At 39.3% G+C, this 23,743-nt stretch overlaps 2 protein-coding genes across 4 annotated transcripts in view; one reads left to right on the forward strand and one right to left on the reverse strand.

Moving 5' to 3' along the window:
- LOC121875755 (ankyrin repeat domain-containing protein 40-like) overlaps positions 1–23,743 on the reverse strand; it is a 67,604-nt gene that overhangs the window by 37,585 nt on the left and 6,276 nt on the right. For all 3 annotated transcript variants that reach the window (XM_042380439.1, XM_042380437.1, XM_042380438.1), the window contains exons 2-3: positions 21,596–21,731; positions 13,868–14,013 (exon numbers count right to left, since the gene is read on the reverse strand). In XM_042380439.1, coding sequence (XP_042236373.1) covers positions 13,868–14,013; positions 21,596–21,720 — 271 coding nt within the window. In that variant the 5' untranslated portion in view covers positions 21,721–21,731. The remainder of the gene's footprint in view (positions 1–13,867; positions 14,014–21,595; positions 21,732–23,743) is intronic.
- Positions 1–23,743, forward strand: part of LOC121875662 (clusterin-associated protein 1-like) — a 66,364-nt gene that overhangs the window by 8,614 nt on the left and 34,007 nt on the right. The gene's annotated exons all lie outside the window — the stretch shown is intronic.

Raw genomic sequence — 23,743 nt, forward strand, 5'->3', positions numbered from 1 at the left:
CAACCTCTCACAGTTACTAAATCTCCTAGTTGGCAACATTTCTAACTCTAATATTAAGAATAATATGGATCTGGTTGATAAACTCAATAACTTACACATTAATTATGATTTTAAACTGGTCAGTTTTGATGTAACATCACTCTTTACAAAGGTCCCAGTTGATTATTTACTGGAGTTCCTCATAGATACCCTCGATAATATTTCATTGCCTGTCTCGAAAGATGACCTCATCGAACTCATCAAACTATGTATTAAGGATTGTAAATTTGAATTCAATGGAGAATATTATGCTGAAAAATTTGGCATGTTAATGGGTAATCCACTCTCACCTGTATTAAGCAACCTATATATGGAATTCTTTGAAAAGAAACTATTAAGTAATATCTTACCACCTTCAGCAGTCTGGTTTAGATATTTAGATGATGTATTATGTCTCTGGCCATGTAATGAGGACCTAAAAGCGTTCGTGCCACAACTTAATAACTTAGCCCCCTCGATCAAATTCACTGTGGAATTAGAGCAAGACTATAAATTGCCTTTCCTAGACTGTCTGATCCACAGAATAGGTAACACCTTTAAGTTCAGTAGTTATAGAAATCCTACTAATGTGTGTTCATACATTCATTATTATTCTGCCCACCATAATAGAGTCAAACAGTCAGTATTTTCAACAATGTTTTTACGTGCTTTGAGAATTTGCAGCCCGGAATTCATTGATGAGGAATTTAAATATATCTATAATATTGGCTCAAACCTTAAATACCCTAGATCTTTCATAGACAAATGCCTGAATATTACTAAGAATTCTTTTTAAAGAACTGATCCCAAGCCCACCCATGACCATAAGAATCTCCTAGTATTACCATTTCACAGATGAGAAGGTTGGGTTAGTTTTCCCTCTGACCTGACTACCGACCGCTGCTGTGCTTTTGTAAAGATTAGTAGGGTCATTACCTATACTTGACCTCTGTGGACTTGTTCTCACCCTCCTCTGTATATATATTGTCATGATCGTGATAACGGCTAACCTGAAAACCTTAAGGATTCATATTACGCTCAAACGTCCACAAAACCTTCCGAGTCCCCCAGTGGAAACGTCCCCCGTTTTCTCTGTTTCCCCGTCTTTGTCTTAAGGGAACTTTGAATATAATCCGCGGATTTCGTAGCAGACGCTGTATGTTGGGACCTGTTGCCATCCAACCCTTTGTAATCAATTTAATTTTGCTTTTGATAGCTGAGTCAGAGCATTGTTAGTGAGGATAATAGTAGGGAATGAAACTGAGTTCATAGTCTCAGTTTCAACGTCAGAGTGTACAGTAAATTAATTCATCGAAATAGAAGTAGGTGGACTCCCTGGCCTATTTTGAGTGAAGGTGCCGCGGGCATTTCTACGTTAGTAAGTGCCCGTCCCTTCATCCATACAGGTAGGCCATACCACTCTGTGTTGTAATTCGCCCTTCTTTAAGTGATTTGACTCAATTAATAGTTGGTTGTGCAAGTGTTACAGTAACGTAGTTGATATGCTCTGAGTGAAGTCATATTTACGTCTTTAACGTCCCCTGAAACGTGATGTCGTTGTCACTGTTAGTAAATGCCTTTCCCTTCATCCATACAGGTCCCTAACGCAGCCTAGGCCGTGTCTGTAGCGTGGATGTTGTATCCACTATGTCTGGGGAGATGTCCGAGGTCCAGTAGGATCAGTTACCTTCGTGAGACCTAGCCGTCAGACACTTCAGACTACCTATGGCCCCCATAGCTGGCTTGTCTGGCCCTAACGCTCGGCCTGCGAGGTGACCCCGGATCACCAAGCCACACACCACTACCAGCCCCCATCATTGGTGGATGAGTGTCTAACTCAGTAGGGTTATTTGTGTGGTGGGATTAATCCACTGGGATCTTCAGAGTTCGTCGGAAAGTACTCCATGGTGGCTGGACCCCATGGCTGTTGCTTGAGTATCACACCTGACGACTGAGTGTTGTAGTGGCAGTTGCCCTGGTCTTTATGGTGCTAAGTGACTATAAGAGTTATGTGTTATTGAGTATGTCCACCCTGTAGGGTTGGGAGTATTATTGAGTATGTCCACCAAGTAGTGGTGTGAATATGTTGAGCCTGAGGGCCTAGTACTAGATTTCGTCTGTTGGTACATATAAATTCTTTCTCCTAATTTCATATTAATGTTTAAATAAATTTTGTATTTGTATATTGTGTCTATTATTTACCTACAGTATCTACCGTTATTTCTTCCCTATTACTTGATACTATCATTACATCTACCCACGAGCCTCCTTTCGTCACGCTACCAATGGTAATAAGTATGAGAGTAAAAGGAATTGTTACTGACACACAGGCCCTCATAAAATGGTGGCAGCTCAGGCCCTCATAAATGGTGGCAGCTCAGGCCCTCATAATATAACTTGTTCTGCACTTCTATTTTATTCTGTACTCACCCCTGAAGATGTGAATTACACGAAAGCGCTTGGGAACTTCGTGTTTTCTTTTTCCATGTGGTTATCAGCATATATATATATATATATATATATATATATATATATATATATATATATATATATATATATATATATATATATATGAAATTTCAGGAAATATTTCAAATGCTTACCATGAAGTACTGAGCATTCAAGGTCGCTCTGAGGCGCTGCTGCTCGTAGCGAGGTGCGGAACTGGGCTATGATATTAAATGTATTTTACCGAATTGTAATGATGCGATTCATAGATAAGGAGACTATTATTTAATTTGAAATTATTATGAATCGTTTTAGCAGTCCGAATAATGTTACGGGTGTCCCAAGGAGTTATTAGTTAGGCGGTAAATATATCACGTAGGACCAAGCTAACGCCTTGAGGAGACGCGACGCTGGCTAGGCCCAGTCCCGGAGAGCATTCACACAGACAAGACGTTCCGCGCGTCCATCAGAAATAGTCACGTGGCCTAGTCACCTGTGCTGCGCTATTGCAGTATAACAAGTAAGTCTCATTCGATCTCAGACAGGGTTAGATAGGGCAGTGATAAAGTAAACTAGAGCTAACAGTGAGTTCATTTCAGGGTTTCCGTCAGAACCGACTTGACTGGAGTTGATTGGAGTTGACCGGAGTTGACTGCGAATTGACTGCCGTTTAGGGAACTGCCGTTGATGATTGAGGGTGGCGATTGTCGCCGTGGACCGATCAGTGTAGGCCTGTCTGTTTGGCGGGGTAGCAAGGACGTCTCTTAGGTGAACGAGTGCTCCGACAACTAACGACTTAACCGGAGGACCGGCAGCAAGAGTGGGTGATCAGTTCTTCCTCGATTGCTGTACATGTCCCAGCTAGTGGCGCCACTGCGCTAGCAGGGCTAAAGTTTTCTCTCGCTACTGGGTCTGGTTAGCTCCTCTTCCTGCCGTGACGCACTGGGAGTACACTGAGGCTATCTGAGTATATTAATGGTCACACACTGAGACCGTGAGTCTAGGACTCTAGGAGATACCTAGAGGAACATTTTATCTTCCTTATCACGGGTGTAGTTAACACCATTCCTCAGACTGATATTATCTTGACGTGTGTAGTTTAATATTTCTTAAATAATTTTGATAGTAGTGTTTTTTTAATGTTTGTGCCATTAAGTGGAACCAGAGTGATACTGTGATTTGATTCTTTTAATGCCTCTAATTCTTCATAATTCTGATCTCAGGTATAACCTTGTTCCCAGAGCAGTGGTTAGGTTAGGTTAGGAAGTGTACACCTGTTGGGGTGCTATAATTTTGTTGAGTGATATTATTTTGCTGAAAGCCCTTAAGGCCTATTCATTGTAGAGTATTTAATTTCTTATCTTTTATTACCATTCCTCAGTGACTGATATTATTTTGTTGAAGACCCTTAAGGCCTATTCATTGTGGAGTATTTAATTTCTTATTTTTTAGTACCATTTCCTAAGTGACTGATATTATTTTGTGAAAGCCCTTAAGGCCTGTTCATGTGTGCAAGCAACATTTCTTACTACTTCAAATTTATTGTTGCCTGTGTTTCTATAATTTCTATGTCATGTATAACTTTTATTCCCCAGAGTAGTGTTTAAAGTTTAAGTTAAGAGGTGCGCATATTGGTGTACCATTATTTGATTGTGTTTGTAGTGTTGGAGGGAATATAAGTGTCTAAATTTTACAGTGTCTCATTCATCCCAGTCACAGACGCTATCCTTCCACGGGTCACGGACAGTTCATTTTGTGTAGTAGATTTAAGTGTTCTTGTGCTGGTTCGGGATTTTTCTCAAAGGGGCGCTTCCACTGCCTTTACCATCTATTAAATTTTAATAAACCCCAAGTCAAGTGAGAAATTAAAGTCCAGCAAATTCCGACCGGTTATATATATATATATATATATATATATATATATATATATATATATATATATATATATATATATATATATATATATATATATATATATATATATATATATATATATATATACAGTTTTACCCCGCTTAACGCGCTTTCACTTAACGCGTTTTCGCATATACGCGGTGCCTTGCCAAAGCTGAACTTTCACTTAACGCGGGTTTTTCCACAGCTACGCGGTGAGTGTCCGGCTCGGATGCTATTTTTAGATTTTGACCACGCGCCACCCACCCGCCCGTAGCTCACTTAAAAATTCATACAAATACGGTCCAGAATATAATTTACATTGCTGGAATTTACTTATAATTTGGTGGTCATTTTGAATATAAACAACATATATTTTGCAGTAAACATACAATTTTTAGATAAAATTGTTCTCCTAGTATAACTATGTTATCTTTTGTCAAAATATATGACATTTATATTCAAAATGTTCCTGGTCTTACAATGTCAATTATATTATCTAACTTTAATCTGAGGTATTATTTAATACTAAATGTTATAAGCTCTGGAAGGGGAGTTGGTGGGGGTGGGGGAGAGTTGGGACTGACCATGCGGTTGGAAGGGGAGAGAGCAAGGTAGATTGTACTTTGATTGACAGATGGTGCCGAAGAATATTTTTTTATTAACTGAAGATATTTGACACGCTCATAAAATTCATACACAAATTATCCGGCCAGAATATAATTTACATTGCTGGAATTCTTACAATTTGGTGATCATTTTGAATATAAACATCATAGATTTTGCATTAGACATACAAATTTTTGATGTAAAGTTTATTCTGAGTAAATATGTTATCTTTTGTGAAAATATGTAACATTTATATTCAAAATATTCCTGGTCTTACAAGGAATCCAGCAATGTCAATTATATTATCCTAACTTTAGTTTGAGGAATTATTACTATACCTGGTTTCACAAAAAATTTCTCTCAGAGGAAAGAGCCAGTGAGTGTAGTGTGAGAAAGAGGAGGGAGTTGGAGTCCATTATTTGAATGGACATTAGCAACAACTGTATTTCTCTATTTCTCTTAAGTATTAATTGTGTGCATGTACCATCATAAAATTAAGATATTTATTTTACTACAACATAGTTATTTATTAGTCAAAAGTGGAGTTTGGGGGTCGGGCTGGGAGTTCTATTAAGATTAATCCCATATGTTCTGTTGTTCACTTAACCACGGTTTCATAAGCAGGACCCTCTGGGTTCAATTGACTGCGTTAAATTAGGGTGCAACTATTGATATTGATATTGATGATGATAATATATATATATATATATATATATATATATATATATATATATATATATATATATATATATATATATATATATATATATATATATATATATATATATATATATATATATATATATATATATATATATATATATATATATATATATATATATATATATATATATATATATATATATATATATATATATATTGTAAAATTTTAAATAAGAGAGAAAAACAAAATAAGTAGCGTTTAAAGTGTACTGTACATTGTGGCTTGGCGCGGGGTTATGCAGTGTTTACAGTTCACGTTCGACATCACATGTTCAATTGATTTATGTGTTTTGTTTGTGAAGAATTGCAGAAATAATTTATGTAATATTTATGTATACAGTATACCTGTACAGTACTGTATATGTAAAATGTAAAATTTTAAATAAGAGAAAAACAAAATACATAGCGTTTTAGACCCGCGCGCTCTGTTTACTCCACACTTTGTTTGAAACACGTGAAGTTTTTAAGTGTCCTCAGTGAATTCTGATTACTGTTTCTCCAATTTTGTGACTATGGAAAAGAAGAATATCTCTGGGAAGCACTCTGGTGATCGCATTTCCGGTGGTGATCGTAAAAGATGTTTCATGACTCCTCAGCCTCAACATCACCCTTATCCCCCATCAAGTTATATTCATATTTTTTCAAGGTAAAGTGTAACATTTACTGTATGATTTCATTATTAGATATGAATGTAACATTTATTTAGACTGTGCTATCCTTTGTGTTAGGCTAACTACGAAATTTTTTTTCGATTTGGAGTAATCTGCACCTAACCCTATTTTCTCCATAAGCCCTGTTATTTCTATTACGCGAATTTCTATAACACGATGTTTTACAAGAACACTACTATCGCGTTATAGCAGAACTACCTGTATTTGCGAATTCGTGTATGCTAAACCCGTGTATGTTAAGGGCCGACTGTATTTATGTAGGTAACAACACATATTACACAGCTGGCCGATTCCCGGTCAGCGGCCCACCACAGCAAATGACGTCACGACCAATCACAAAGCTTTTACCACCATCAGACGTCACGACCAATCACAAAGCTTTTACCACCATCAGACGTCACGACCAATCACAAAGCTTTTAGCACCATCAGATGTCACGACCAATCACAAAGCTTTTAGCACCATTAGACGTCACGACCAATCACAAAGCTTTTACCACCATCAGACGTCACGACCAATCACAAAGCTTTTAGCACCATCAGATGTCACGACCAATCACAAAGCTTTTACCACCATCAGACGTCACGACCAATCACAAAGCTTTTAGCACCATTAGACGTCACGACCAATCACAAAGCTTTTAGCACCATTAGACGTCACGACCAATCACAAAGCTTTTAGCATCATTAGACGTCATGACCAATCACAAAGCTTTTAGCACCATCAGACGTCACGACCAATCACAAAGCTTTTCACAGTCACGTGACTTTTACCACCATTAACCCTTATTTTCTAACCTTTTTGGCTCATATTTTAAAATATCATTACCATAGTGAATTAAGTGTTTTCTTTACCCATTGACCTGCCATCTTACGAAAAAATTCCAACCGCCAACTCGTCCATTCTCTAGTGATTCATCTTATCTCCTTTGTCCTTATTCTCAACACAGCTGCCTGTAGAAGTCTGTCTCTACTTTTTATTTATTTTCATCTTTTTAATTTCATTCACACTTTATTTTAATTTCCTTCGTCTACAAACTCTTACCAATGTATTCCATTACGTTTGCTACTCCTGAACAGCACACTGGATCATCTGCAAATAGCAACTGAGTCACATCCTATTTTTGCATCCAGTATCGTGAACTATTTCCACTCACCTCCGGCTCCCTAACAGTACGGTACACTTCTCAACGTTCACCGGGATCCCATGTTCTTCTTTCAGACAACCATCGACAGAACTCAACACCATATCATATACCTCCAGCAGTTTCAATATTTCCCCATCTGTCATTACTGTACCATAAGTTCTTCCCAGATCCATAAATGTCAACACACAAGTTTTTTCCTTATTTAGAAAGTTATCTCTCATCCTGTTTCCTGCTGACACTTGATGCCACACTGCTTCTCTCCTCTCACCCCACACTGCTCCTCTCCTCTCACTACTCATCTCCTGTCACCCCACACTGCTCCTCTCCTCTCCTGTCATCCCACACTGCCTCTCTCCTGTCACCCCTCACTGCTCCTCTCCTGTCACCCCACACTGCTCCTTACCTCTCACCCCACACTGCCTCTCTCCTGTCATCCCACACTGCCTCTCTTCTGTCACCCCACACTGCCTCTCTCCTCTCACCCCACACTGCTCCTCTCCTTTCCTCTCACCCCACACTGCCTCTCTCCTCTCACCCCACACTGCTCCTCTCCTCTCACCCCACACTGCTCCTCTCCTCTCCTCTCACCCCACACTGCTCCTCTCCTCTCCTCTCACCCCACACTGCTCCTCTCCTCTCCTCTCACCCCACACTGCTCCTCTCCTCTCCTCTCACTGCTCCTCCTCCCTCTGGTTATACTATGACTCAGGTAATGAACAGAATAATTCTTCTATTTCTTTCTGTAGTCATTACTCTATCTGTTGTTGTGGGACAGGGTGTTGCTTTTGGTGTGCACAGTTGTCAGAAGTACTGGACTTTGTTACCAAGTATTGTTACACTGGCCAAATGTTTCTCAAGTACAAGTAAAGAAGTATCTCACTCTTAAGGTACTCAAGTACTGACAGTAAGAAGTAACAACAAAATTATTGTCTCAAATATTAAAATAAATCTACAGTATAGTTAACTAAAGATAAAAATAAAAGACACAGCATTTCACATATTTATTTGATAAACTTTCAATTAAGATTAATTAATAACTGATTCTCAAAATTATGGCTGTCCATTCAGGATGTTCTAGGCCTAAATATAAGCCCAGCACGACCTACCCAGAGAGAATACGTTCAGCCGCTCTTCTCCCTACACTCCATCACAGGGATGGTGAAGGGGCTGAAAATATATCCATCCAACACTATAATCACTTTCTTCCTTATCCACACAAGTATCGTCGACGTTATGGTCCGCAGAAATAATGTTGTCTCTGCTGGTATTAGGTGAGGACCTATCTGAGGCCGGGGATGACCCAGACTTGTCTTCCTGTAACTGTCCCAACACTAACACCCTTCAACACTATTGCCTTGACTGTCAGGGACCTCCTACCACAGGGAGAGTCACTGACCACTATATGTCACCACCTACTTATTCGTAATAATTTAGATTTAATTCTTGTCCACTACCCACACTTTGGTGGTGCTAACTTCCATTGGCCTTAAATCATATCAGTATTGTCTCCATATCACAAGTCATAGCGTGTCCTGCGAGACACGAGTACCAATGTATTAGTGTCTGACCACATGGTCTTGTGACTAAGCTTGTCACCCCCTGGGGTGTAATAAATTAATTAATAATAAAAAATAAGCCCAACATGACTAAACAGACACTCACAAGCAACAGATGTAGGTAGTGGGGTGTTATGCTTGAGAGACAGTCACATAATGTCAGGAAACACCTCAGTAGCGTCATTGCTTCCCCTGGTCATGCCAAGTAGCTATCAAGTTCCTTCAGTTGAGGATGATTGTTGCCTCCATAGTGACTAAGGCTCACCATGAACTGGCCCTCTAACTGGGGGTGTGGCTGTGGTGACGTCACTCTTTGATTCTAATAGATGAGTGGCCGAATTTTTCGCACCACGTAACATCTGGTGGGTGCTTGGGAGCAGTGGTACTCGGTTATTTAAGCATAATTTTAAATACACTCAGTCTCACACATATGTCTACTTACAGGCTTTATATCTTTGATGGAATTATATAAAGTATTTTAGAATCACATCCTCTTTGAAAGTCTTTTTAGGTACAGGTATATGTAAAGAGCAACCGACATCTAACGGAAAGGTGGAGGAGGGGGGGGGGGGATAAGAGGGTAGGCTAGGTGAGGTGGGTGGTCAGGGTGCTAATGGACACAAGAAGATCAAAGGTTGTTATGGCCACTGCCACCTCTAGGTAGGTGACCATGTAGTGTGTCCCCCACACTGTACTCTTAATGGTTGCACCCACACCATACAACTCTTTTATTATGGTTAATAATTAATTAATCAATAACAAATATATTATTAGTTTGCCACAGACATTAAAACTATGTTTGTTTGTTTGTTTGGGTCAAGTAACGAGTAACGATTTTTTTTTCAATTGTATTTGAGTAAAAGTACAATTTTAGAAAATCATACTTAAGTAATAGTACTAAAAATTTTTAGTACTTTTTAAAAAGTAGATAACCAAAAATGTTACTCGAGTACAATATTCAAGTACATTTATTTTGTTACTTTACAACTCTGTCTGTCTGTCTGTCTGTCTGTGTTCCCAAAATAACTAGAGAATGGGTTAGCTTGATCACCACATGCCTAGGTCCACAGGATAAACTTTTGGTGGTAATGAGACCATAAGTAACCAATTGTTGTCATTATAACAGTCTGTAAAATGTGTGTGACACACGCAAGCACACACACAGAGGATGTGTCTCCTGGCGCTCAGCAGCAGCCGCCAAGGTCATCACGTCGACCTACAGCTAATTTAAGGTAGTTCAGTACTTTTACGGGAAGACAGTGCGTATTTTCAAGGTGTCAGTGCTGTAAGTGCCAGACTTGTGAATATGTGCGTCTCAGTGTCATGATACCGTCGCACTGACCTGTTCCGGCTGAAGTCTGGTGCTGGCTAACCTCCACCCCACACCATCACTCTACTAAAGGCGCCAAGTATCTTCCACAACCGCGGCTGCAGAAGGGGTCGCCGCATTCCCAGACAAATCCCTATCATCACACCGAGCAAGCATAGGAAAGTCAAGCCAGTACTTGAAAGACAGTGTACTCGCTATGAAGTGCCGCGACTATGGTACAGCCTACCATCCCTACTGCTGTCCAATGTTACATCTTTATGCAACAAGGTGGAGGAGGTCAGTGTCACAGTGAAGTCAGTTGGTGCAGGTATTGTGGCCATTACCGAGGCGTGGCAAATTGTTCCTGAGATCTGTGCCATAGAAAACTATGAGTTATTTCACCACCTTAGAAAGGGCAGGAGAGGTGGGGGTGTAGTGCTGTACTGTTGCAGTGACCTCAAACCATCACCCCTAGGTGTTAATGTACCTGATGATGTAGAAGCCTTGTGGGTTCAGGTCACTCCCACCTCCCACCCCGCCAGCTTGCCTCCCTCATTGTTTGTGTTTGCTATCATCCCCCCCCGCGCACGAACCGCCAATGTACTGATTACTCATATTATAGACACTGCTGACTCCCTGAGATCCAGATTTCCATGTGCTAAACTAGTGATATGCAGTGACTTCAATGAGTTAGACATCAGTGACATCACCCAACACCTCCACCTTACACAAATAGTAGACTTTCCCACACATGGCAATGCCACCCTTGACCTCAATATGACTGATCTCGGTAACCACTACCTTCCCCCCCAGCCGCTGCCTCCCATGGGACGCAGCCCACACCTGTCCCTACTGTGGTCACCTACCCCCACCGCCAGTTGCCACCAGAACTTACCGACCCACCCCCGACTCTGCTATGCGGCGTTTCGGACAAGGGATAACCCGGTATCCCTGGACTGAAGTGATAACGGTAGACGATGTGCAGAACAAGTGGGATAATTACCTGGACACTATCACCAAAGCCTACCACCACTTCTTTCCAGCCAAGACACTGAGGATCCACTCCGCATAAAAAGACTAATTGAGCAGCGCAACAAGGCATACTACACCAACAACCGCCTGTACAAAAGTCTACGTAACCAAGTCATCAGGGAAATCAAGTCTGCCAAGAAGACTTACTATCCCAGTAAAGTGCACGGCCTCAAGGAAGTCGGCATCGGTCAGTGGTACTCCAAGGTAAAAGATCTCTGTGGTCTCAACCGTCAGTCTCCCACACTTCCTTTCATCTCACATTTACCTAGTGAGGAGGCAGCTGAGATAATTAATAACCACTTTGCTACCATATGTCATACCTTACCCAGTCTTGACCTCACTCTCCTCCCGGCTTACTTACCTTCCCCCTCCCAGTGTCCGACCATTTGAAATCGCCAACAAACTCCAGAAATTTAAATCCAAACGCTCCACGACCCCAATTGACCTCCCAATCAAAATATACAAGGAGTTTGCAGTCGAACTTGCCACTCGCCTCTGTTCTATTATTAATGCATCCCTCAGACAAAGCAAATGCCCTAATGAATGGAAAACCGCATTTGTCACCTCCATCCCCAAGGTCACCACCCCACAGTCCCCTAACGACCTCAGGCCAGTTGCCATTACCCCCATACCCAGCCTACTTTGTGAGGACTTTGTTTTTGAGTGGGCATTTGCCAGTATCTATCAGTCAATTGATCCACAGCAATTTGGCAATATGAGGACCTGCTCTACATCACACTGCTTGGTGAGCTTTCTGGATTTTCTGCACAAAAACTTGCAGAAACGTAAGACATCACTGGCTGTTGCCCTTGTGGACTTCAGGAAGGCCTTTGACCTTGTTGATCACTGCACTGTTATCAACAAGGCTATTGCACTAGGGCTGCCGAACAACCTGGTCTCATTGCTCACTGATTTCTTGAGTGGACGTCGCCAGGCAGTGAGGTATCAGGGCTTGGTCTCTACATTCCAACACCTCACTTGCGGTGTTCCCCAGGGGACCAAGATGGGACCACTGTGCTTCCTCATCCTGATCAACGACACTCTATCGGACACTCCTCACAGGTGGACGTACGTGGATGACTGCACTGTAGGGGTTTCAGTGGACAACACCGCACCAGACTACTCATTGCTACAAGGCACCCTGGACAGGCTACAGGCATGGACTATGGAGAACAAGGTCACCATCAACCACACCAAAACCGTAGTCAAACACATCGATACCACCACCACTCTAGTGCAAGCCCCAGCAGTCACAGTGGGTGCCCATCCTCTCCAGCTGGTGCAGTCTGCCAACTCCTGGGTGTAACTATAGACAACAAACTGGACTGAAAGGCCCATGTAAATAACACAGTCAAGGCAGCCTCGTACCGTCTCTACATGCTACAGCGACTTAGGTCACTTGGGACACCCACGCCAGAGCTGAGGACCATCTACAACGCCTTTATTCTCCCCAAACTTACATATGCGTCACCAGCCTGGTCGTCTTCTCTCAACTCCACCCAACAACGTCAGCTAGAGAAGGTACAGAAAAGGGCCTGCAGAATCATGCTCGGCGCAGAATACTCTGGCTACACCAACGCTCTCTCCACCCTGGAAATTCCATCCCTCAGTGACCTCCACCACCAAGCACTGAAAAGGTTTGGCAGTGGACTACTGCACCACCCTCGTCATCGCCACCTCCTGCCACCTGCAGCCCCCCACCCAACTCGCGCAGTCCGCCACTACAACAAAATACAGCCCATAAGAGCCCGCACCGATAGATATAAGAACAGCACCATCCCATCTATTGTTAAAATAATAAACAACTCCTGATTTATGTACTGTACAGCCCTGTAAATGTATTCAATGCATATTATATCATTATGTCTAAATCAAATGTAAGTCTGTATATTTTCAGCCACCGACTGCAACTCTATTAATAAACCGTTTATTATTATTATTACACACACACAATTTACTCTGTCTTGGTAAAGGTTCACAGGTAGGGGTTTATATCTTCACTAATGATGATTAACTTTCAGAATGTTTTCCACTCTATTAACAGTCTCTCATGTTCTTTAAGTACTTTTAATTTTACTATATACAGATTTTGAACAGCAATAGCAAGGTTAACTACAGTACTGTATTTGACAAGGGAGCAACAACCACCAGCGCTCTGACAATATTATACATTATGCTATATAGACCTGTACTTCTCCTGGTCTCAGAGCAGCGGTACAGTATATGCATGAAGGCGTCTCTCCCTACCTCTTTGATCAGCTACTGCTTCCATCTACTCCAGGTCTCCTACCATTCTTAACCTTGTCTCTTCCTCACACCATCTACTCATAACAAGTGAGGAGTCACAACAGAATAACTCTCACCTCTTTCTCATCTGGTGTGTCTACCAGTAGTTCAGAGCAAGACAGGTGTGTGTGTGAGGATTAACACAATAGAGCATCACAAAACAGATAGTATGTACCTAGTAACTGAAGAATCTGTGGAATAGTTGTGAGTTGTGCTGGAGTCTGTGACTGGCTGTTCTCTATGTCCGGGTCAGCGCCGTTTGCCAGGAGTAGACGAACTGTTTCAATATTACCTCTCTTAGTCGCCCAGTGTAAACCCGTCCTGGAGGAAACAGAAAGGTATTACAGTACAGTACTGTAGTTAAAAGTGAATCTCCCCATCAATGTTCTCACACTGCCGGTGAGAGATGTCCCTCTTAAACAAAGAAAATTCACTCAAAGAGACAATCAACTCAACCATACAGCAGGGTTCTAGTGACAACCTCCGGTAACCAATGAAAATCCTAACTAAGAAAAAACCGTTATTGCTCCCAATTAACACTGGAACTTGCCTTAATTAGACTATGAACCAATCTACAGTATTAGTCCTTCTATTAACTACAGTACTCCTGAAATACGCCAACAATATGTCAAGGGTTCAAGTCTTGGCACTGACACACGTGAGAAGGGCGTGACCCTCATTACCAAACATGACAGGTTTCCCTGACTCCAGTTTCCTCCTGTACAGTATTAACACTGGATAGACCAACTGTCTGAATGGCTAGTAAGTTGGTAATTGGTGGAAAAACAAAACAAAACACCAAATCTATCATCCGGACAAGCCAGAAAATTCCTCCCTTCTGAAGAATTTTCTGAATCATCGAAGATCTTCCAAAACTTTCTTAGTGTTACTTTCACACTGAGAACAAGAACTAATTTGCAATTTTTCCTTCCTAACCTGAAGGAAAGGAACTTCTCTACAGTGTGAATATAAACAAACCAATAATCATCCCTTAAATTTATAGAGGTCCAGGTGGCCAGTAGTTGAATGCTGTATCATAAAAGGAAAGCCTCCAAAAATGACGGGTCTACTAACAATGATTCATATTTAAAATCCTGGTTAATTTAGGACCCAATTCAATTTACACCGCTATTTTATTCGTATTTGCCCCCCAAAAAATAAAATACTAAATTAAAAAATAAAATAAAATTACATTTTCAAATAAATAATAACTAAATCCCAATATGTATTATACAAATACAGTTTAAAAAAAAAACAAGCCTTGCACACGGAGACTGCCGGGCTTGTGAGTGGTGACGCCAGCATCACTAGTATAAACAGTCGCAGCTGGCAGCCTTTTGTTTTCACGCATCTAAACAGGAAAAGGAGAAAAACATTCTCAGGTTTCTTACGTCATTTTTTGTGTCCCTATTCAACATGAGGAAGAGAGCAAGTGATGGTAGTGCTGGTTCAAAGGCTAAAGGAAAGTGTATAAGCTTAGCCCAGAAACTAGACGTGTTAAAAAGGTGAGAGGTCTGGGGATATTATATGGAGCAAGCAATGAACATATTTTATGAAGTGGATCCAGTAACACAACGAAGCATTAAAATTAACAGGGATGTGAAACATGCAAATGACCTCTACATAAAGATGTATAATGAGAAAAGAAAGCAGCTGTGCAAGGTTCTTTAGACAGTTTTATTATTCAAAGGCCTAAACCATCAACTTCAGCTACATCATCAAATTCAGCATTAGCAGCAGCTTCAACAACAACTACAGGTTCAGTAACAGTTTCAGCAACACCCTAAGGTTCAGCAACAGCTATGGCATCTTTATGGAAAGTTACCGCTACAGCTTCAGCCAGAGTTGAACCTGATGACTTCATCATCTGAGTAAAACTCGCACATTGGCCGTCCTTATGTTTTAGACTTTACCACCATTGACGAATAGAATATTTATTTTACATTCGTAAATATTATTTAAAATATATACAGGTATAAACAGTAATAAGTATTGCTTTCATATTCTTATCTAGAGAAATGACAAAATGTTTTCACTTGTACGCACTTACATACGTTGGTGTTCCCCATCGGTCTCGCTTTTTCTTTACCATTAGTGGTTAGCTCCTGTATTGTTCCATTTATTAACATTACTTCAAACTAACATACTCCTTTTTCCCATTAATTTCACTACAGCTACAACCAGGGTCTTATTTTCGTCAGTTTCTTATATAAAACCATTGTCACGGGTTTAAACACTTAGGAAACAATGCCGTCTCGTCTCCTCTTGTGTGTTTTAACATTCTACGTATTATTAATGAATTGTATTGTTCATTTTACATACATGAACATTAATTCAATCAAATACATATTCAGTAATAAACAATAATGAATCTTTTGTACATATTCTTAATAAGATAAATGACTGTTTCCTTGAGTGCACACGTATACATTGGCGTTCCACTATCAGTCTCACCTTTTCTTTAATATCAGTGTTTACTTCTACTGTACATTAATTAAAACATACATATTTTGTACATTAATTTTACTACAACAACAACCAGGGTCTTATTTTCATCAGTTTCAGGTGGATTACTGACATTATGGCTGTAAACACTGACAATAACATCTCATCTCTTGTGTGACTATATTATTGATTTATATTCTATAATGTTCATTCATAAACATTATTTTTTTCTTACGGGGGACAGCCCACCCAGCCACAGGTCATTGACCCACAATGGGGGGGGGGGGATAAGAGTAAAAAGAAATTAAAAATAGAAGAGAAAAAGACTAGTATATTAATCTACACCACTCAAAAGATATGAAAAGGTCACAATTGGGAACACATCTCATTATTATTGCTTTATTTTAATGGTAATTAATGATTCACGATGCGACGGTTCACCTCACACCGCAGTATTGAAGGACACATTACCGTCGTTATTGAAGGACACATTACCGTCGTTATTTGAGGCTTTACTGTATTGTGATCTTAACATTTAGGATGAACTGATTTAGTCACTTGAGATGAGAAACAACTTGACAACCTCTTGAAGTTTGAGGGACATAAAACACCCTGGTCATAGAGTAGCCTGGTCCCTCACTCACACCTTCAGCTAACACAAGCGAGTTCTCCAGATACTGTACTCCCAACAACACATATAACTGATAAAACTCTGTATAAATATGGGAGGGCAAGGGAAACTGCCACTGGCCTTCATGGCCAGTCTGACAGATCAGCTGGACACCTGAGTCATGCTGCCAGTGCGCTAGAGCTCGTATTAGAAGACAGTGGTCCCTTGGTTAACGAACGCCTCGGTTAACGAATTACCTTCCATAAGAATCTTCAATTCGGTTAACGAAAAAAATTAGATTAACGAAATCCTTACGAAAATCACATTTTGTTTTGAACATCAGCTGATAAGCTGAGGAGGTACTCAGCCAATTCAGTGATCTCTTCTATGTTTACATTCAAATTAATCACTATCTTATTAGAATTCCAGCAATGCAAATTAAATTCACCCCGGTCACTTCTATTAAATTTTATAAGCAAAAAACAAAAACTCAATCTAAAGGACATAAATTAACAATTAAATACTTCACACCACAGGTCACAACTGTCACCCCTCCCTCCCTACCCTCCACCTTCCTGAGAAACGTTTGGGGAAAAGCACTAGGTTTACAGGTTTAAAAATAAATAATACCTCAGACTAAAGTTAGGATAATATAATTTGCATTGCTAGAATCCTTGCAAGACAGCGAATAATTTGAATATAAACGTCATATATTTTGCACAAGAGATAAAATTAATCACCTGTATCACATTACAGTAGTGATTTAAGAGTTCTAGTGTATATGTACGATATATATAGTGATTTAAGGGCGATTTAGGGGAATTTTAGGAGTGTTTCTGACTTATGTGTTCTTTGGCTTTACTTTGTATATACTTTTCTGTGAGCTGGAACCAATTACCCAATATCCCATTGAAACAATGGTTTCGGTTAACGAACGACCCTCTGGAACAAATTGTGTTCGTTGACCGAGGGACCACTGTACTATGACATAAATCAACTATATATCGTCCATCATTGGCCAAGATTTGTGTTTATTTGCACCCAATTTTCTTGATACTTAATGACAGAGGATGGAAATGTTAAACCTCTACATCACTTCTTAATACTTTGTGGTATATATTATTACTTAAATCTTGTCACAATGCAGTATTTAAGATGGAGAGATGCCAAGTTAGTGGATCAAATATTTAATAATCTGCTCGTGATGTGAGAAATGTTTTTGTTGGTTGAGTGCCACAGAGCTGACATCTGTTGATAGTCGAGATGAGGGAAATTCCCGCCCAGTCCAGTGGCTGTTCCCCTGAGTGTTTACCTCCCCTCCCAGACTGCACATATTTATATCAAGTTTTATCAGTTCTATAAATAATTTGAGATATATCCAGCCACACAAACTGTAGTACATTACCTATTGTTTCTGTTTACTTTATGTTCGGTACAAAAGATATATAATTAAAAGACTTCATTCAAAAGTGAATTTCATCTTTGACTTTGACCTTTTGTGATAAATATTTAAAATTTTTCTAACTTCCTCTCTGAAGTGCTAATGCCTTGAAATCAATTACAATTTGATAGTTCAGTTATTTAACATTATTTTAGATAATAACAGATCTGCTTACCAACTGTGAACACATTTAGTTTAAATAAATAGACATCAACACGAACATTTTATATGAACCAGTCAGCTATCAGTACAGAAGAGGGGCGTGGCTTATGGGCCAGGTTAGCTTGGAGATACTATACATGGTAAGAATCTCATTAAAATTACCAATAAATATAATAAAATAAAATATTAAAACAAAAATTAATAAAACATGTAAACTAACAGAAATATTGGGTTAAATATTTTTTGATCACCTGAAGATTAACTACCCTAATAATTTAACCTGACTATGCGTAATCTCCCCAGGTAGTGTTGGGGTGGTTAATCTTTGGGTGAAATAAACTGGGGTGGTTAATCTTTGGGTGAAATAAGCTGGGGTGGTTAATCTTTGGGTGAAATAAGCTGGGGTGGTTAATCTTTGGGTGAAATAAGCTGGGGTGGTTAATCTTGGGGTGGTTAATCTAGAAATAAGGTTAAAATTTGGGTGAAATGCTTGGGTGTTAATTGGGTGAAATAATGAAATAATCTTTGGGTGAAATAAGCTGGGGTGGTTAATCTTTGGGAAATAAGGTGGTTAATCTTTGGGTGAAATAAGCTGTGGTTAATTCATGAAATAAGCTGGGTGGTTAATCTTTGGGTGAAATAAGCTGGTTAATCTTTGGGAAATATTGTTAATCAAGAAATAAGCTGGTGTAATTCAAGAAATAATCTGGGTGGTTAATTTTGGGTGAAATAAACTGGGGTGGTTAATCTGCGAAATAAGCTGGGGTGGTTAATCTTGGGTGAAATAAGCTGGGGTGGTTAATCTTTTTGGGTGAAATAAGACTGGTGGTGGGTGAAATAAGCTGGGTGGTTAATCTTTGGGTGAAATAAGCTGGGGTGGTTAATCTTTGGGTGAAATAAGCAAAGCTGGGTGGTTAATCTTTGGGTGAAATAAACTGGGTGGTGAAATAAGCTGTGGTTAATCTTTGGGTGAAATAAGCTGGGGTGCTAATCTTTGGGTGAAATAAACTGGGTGGTGAAATAAGACTGGGGTGGTTAATCTTTGGGTGAAATAAACTGGGGTGGTGAAATAAGCTGGGGTGGTTAATCTTTGGGTGAAATAAGACTGGGGTGGTTAATCTTTGGGTGAAATAAGACTGGGGTGGTGAAATAAGCTGGGGTGGTTAATCTTTGGGTGAAATAAGACTGGGGTGGTTAATCTTTGGGTGAAATAAGACTGGGGTGGTGAAATAAGACTGGGGTGGTTAATGTTTGGGAGGTCCACAGTTTGAGCACAACCTCCCCACAACACACCCAACCACTGTCCTTCTCTCCTTGTTGGGATGAAAGACAAACTTTTTAACTATCATTAACAAAGTGGTTCTCTAAGTTCTACATTTTATTCATAAGTCTTTAGGCAGGTGAATCATTATACTACTATATAAAATACACAGGCCTTAGTGTCTTGTGAATATGAGGACAGACAATGGACCAGTCATGAATGTGATGACTTCTACGACCATAAGAATATAACACTTGTACTATTATATACAGCACAACTCCTTCTCATATAACTTTATGTTTCAAAATCATTTACTAAACTTTCAACTGTTTTTTTTTCCTTTTTTAAGGGAATTAGCCCACCCGGGCACATATCGAACGACCCACAATGGGGCCTGGGGGGCGAAAAAATAAGAACAGAAAAAAATTAAAAATAGAGAAGAAAAAGGTTAAACAGGTTGTACCTCTCTAGTCCGGCATTCTATGGTCCGGAAACATTTTAGTTTGTCCAATGGGTAGATAACCAGCTTTTTTCTTTTTTACTTGTCTGAATACAGGAGTATTACATTTTCGCCCCTCAGGCCCCAATGTGGGTCAGTGACCTGTGCCCGGGTGGGCTAATCCCCGTAAAAAACAACAACAAAGCCGCGGGAAATTAAGGTTTGTTTACATCCGGCAGTTCGGCTGCTCTCTCTCTCTCTGCTTGTCTATACAGAGTACAACATTTAACCCTTCAATACATATGAGCAGTAAATAAGTGTTGCTTTCATATTCTTATGTAGAGTAATGACGATATGTTTTTGACATGTGCGCACTTACATACGCAATCTCCCTTTTTTTTCTTTAACATTAATGGTTAGCTACTTATATTGTTCCATTTATTAACATTAAATAACATTACTTCAAAAAACCATATTAATTTTTACATTAATTTTACTACAGCTACAACCAGGGTCTTATTTTCTTGTTTTATATGTAGAACCAGTCAGTCACTGGTTTTGTAATCAACGAAAACAATGCTGTCTCATTTCCTCGCGGGTTTTAATATTCTACGTATTATTAATGAATTGTATTGCTCATTTTGCACACATAAACATTAATTCAATAAAAAAGACATTCAGTAATAAACAATAATGAATCTTTTGTACATAACAGAAATGACGCTGTTTACACGATTATGCACGTCGTCTGAACGTTGGCGGGCCGTTCAAACCCGTCGAAATTGGAGTTTCCGCAGTCGAAATTTTAAATTATGTAGTGTTTTTTTTTTTGTGTCCAAATAAAAAATGTTGAATTAAAAACTCGCGAAATTTGAAAAGCTACTGTATGACATTTATCCCTTCAATATGTCTTCAAAGAGACCACGAAGCAGTGAAAGTGGTGCTAGTGCTTCCAAGTGTAAGCGCAAGTCACTATCTGTCCAGGAAAAGGGTGAATTTCCATGGTCCGGCACCGGTCAGGTCCCGAGGTTGCCAGACTAAAGAGGTACTGTACAACCTGTACTGTGTTTATCTACACCACGAAGATGCAGGAAAACCAGCTTTTTAAAGTGAGACATTGTATGAGCATGGAAACACAGAAGAAGGCAGAGCATTCCACAGTTTGGCTGTGTGAGGAAAGAAGGATGTACTATAACGGGTTATTCGAGTGTGACCGACAACAGAGAAACGGTGGGCACCGCGGGCAAGACGTGTGTTACGAGCTTAAGGCCTTGCCGGCGGTACACAGGATGCCAAATCCACCGAACATTGCCCGTTAAATTACCTGTAAAAGAGAGAGAGAGTGAAGCAACATTGAGGCGAAGAGAAAGGGAAGAGAGATTATCAACTAAAGGAGGAGAGTTAATAGGACGAAACGCCTTGGATTAACTAACTCTCTTTATCACTAATATTATTCATAGAATTTATTCATCATGAAACACGTAATAAACTTGTCGTATGTGTACAAGTAACGAACATAACCTAAACACAAGAAGAGTAATTTACCAGCCATTGATGTCGTGTTTACTGTTGATGTTTGTGCCTCGGGTGACCAGCGCTATGACGCCTTCATTGTCTCCGTAACAACACGCCTCTCGCAACTTCTCCTCGTTCTGTTTCTGCAGCTCCATCCTGACTCAATCTAAAACACCAAGATGGTGATAATTATTCTCCATCTCATTAGTACAGTACGACGGCAGGAGCAGCACTGTACAGTAGTCTGTTCATTATGGAAATGTCATGCTCGGCCTCCACTGTCCACCAATATGGCGTAGGGTTTAGTGATTGGATATGGATAATGTGGCAGTAAATTTTAGTCAATGTACAGAACTTCAATAATTATTTGTTTTCTAACTGGCATATCACAAGCCAAGAGTAGAGAGAGAGGGTAGTGCTATGTGATAATTCCCATAATGAAAAGATTATAATAGTGGTTTAAACTTTCAGGGATAATTTCCTACAAACACCAACAGCACCTTCACCTTCTCCCTGCCAGAGAGAGTGTGGGGCTAAGCACAATGTACCGTACACATACAGTACAGTAACAGAACTCTTGTCACAGCTATTGTTCACTGTCTACGTTAAGTCCACTACTGCTGGCTTGGTCACACACAACCCTGACACTTCTCTATATGTCGAGGCATGAGAAATTAATTTTACTCAGGGAGAAATCTTACTAATATTTGAGGAGTATTATATCTCATACAACTATTAATAAATATCAGTGATCTATATAACTTTATATTATACAGCTATTGTAACAATGATAGGTAAACATGGGCCTGACATTACAGCCTCAATATTCAGGTATGTGTATATATATATATATTTATATATATATATATATATATATATATATATATATATATATATATATATATATATATATATATATATATATATATATATATATATATATATTGGTAGTAATATAGTGACTTTATTCTCCATGGTATAGATATGTAGATGATGCTTTTTCTTTGGCCTAAAAAGTGACCTATTGGAATTTTAGACAAGTTTAATAATATTGTCCCTAGTATCACATTCAAAATTGAAAGAGAAATAATGAACCTTCCATTTCTTGGATATGCTTATCATGAGAAATGGCAAACTATAAATTTAAGGTATAAAGCTCACACAGGTAGACAGTTCTATCATTTTTTATCGAATCACCTTGGAGTCTACCAAATGTCAGTTTTTTCTTTATATGTTTTTAAGATGTCTCGCGATTTTGACTCTGAATTTATTGATCGATGAATTGAAACACATTCGCTCTATTGCACATAAACTTGGGTACTCTCTCTGTGTTTGTTGATCGTTGTTTTAAAAGGGCTAAAAATCCTTTCATTCCTCCTTCAAACCAGACAAATTTCCTACACTTAAGAATATTTTGACTCTGCCCTATCAGAATGAATTTGTCCCGTTAGTTCGTCCCTCGCTTTAAATATTAATGTTGTTTTCTAAGTATGACTCCACCATTACCAATATGTTATAATGAATAGCCCATGTTTGAATGTAAATGGAAGTGTTTATTGTATTCCATGTAGCAAAATGTAATTGTAATTATTGTAGGTCAGACAGAAAACACTGCAGCTCAGAATCAAACAACATAAGTATAATATCAGAACTGCATCTGAAAGCAGTGCCTTGTTTGTTCATGTTAGAATAATAATCACCCCATTGCTTGGGAAAAAGCTTAGAAGTATTCAAATCATCTTATCACAGAAAGACTTTGTTGAAGCTAGTTTGATTAAGGAATTAAAAATCAATAAACCTTAGTGATGGTCAGTTCAAAACTGATAATATGTTACATAAATTTATTTGTCAGTGCCAAGGTTAAAAATGCTTGAAAACCTTTGATCTAGATGTATGATAGATATGTTTTTTCTGACCTGATTTGTCTAGTCACGCCACCTCCTTCTCTTAAGCTCCCACGTGGTGTTGGTGTGATTAGTGGATGTCATCATTTTGACCTGACCTCTGTTTTAGGTCACCTGTATATTTAGTTTCTGTCCATGTAATCCAGTTGCCTCTGAAGATGTCTTGAATAAAGACTAGCTAAGGTAATCCGCTGTTTCCATCTTCCCGGATTTTATCAAGATATATATATATATATATATATATATATATATATATATATATATTATATATATA

Source organism: Homarus americanus, unplaced genomic scaffold (genome assembly GCF_018991925.1).
Source record: "Homarus americanus isolate GMGI-L3 unplaced genomic scaffold, GMGI_Hamer_2.0 scaffold22250, whole genome shotgun sequence".
Classification (NCBI taxonomy): Eukaryota; Metazoa; Arthropoda; class Malacostraca; order Decapoda; family Nephropidae; genus Homarus; species Homarus americanus.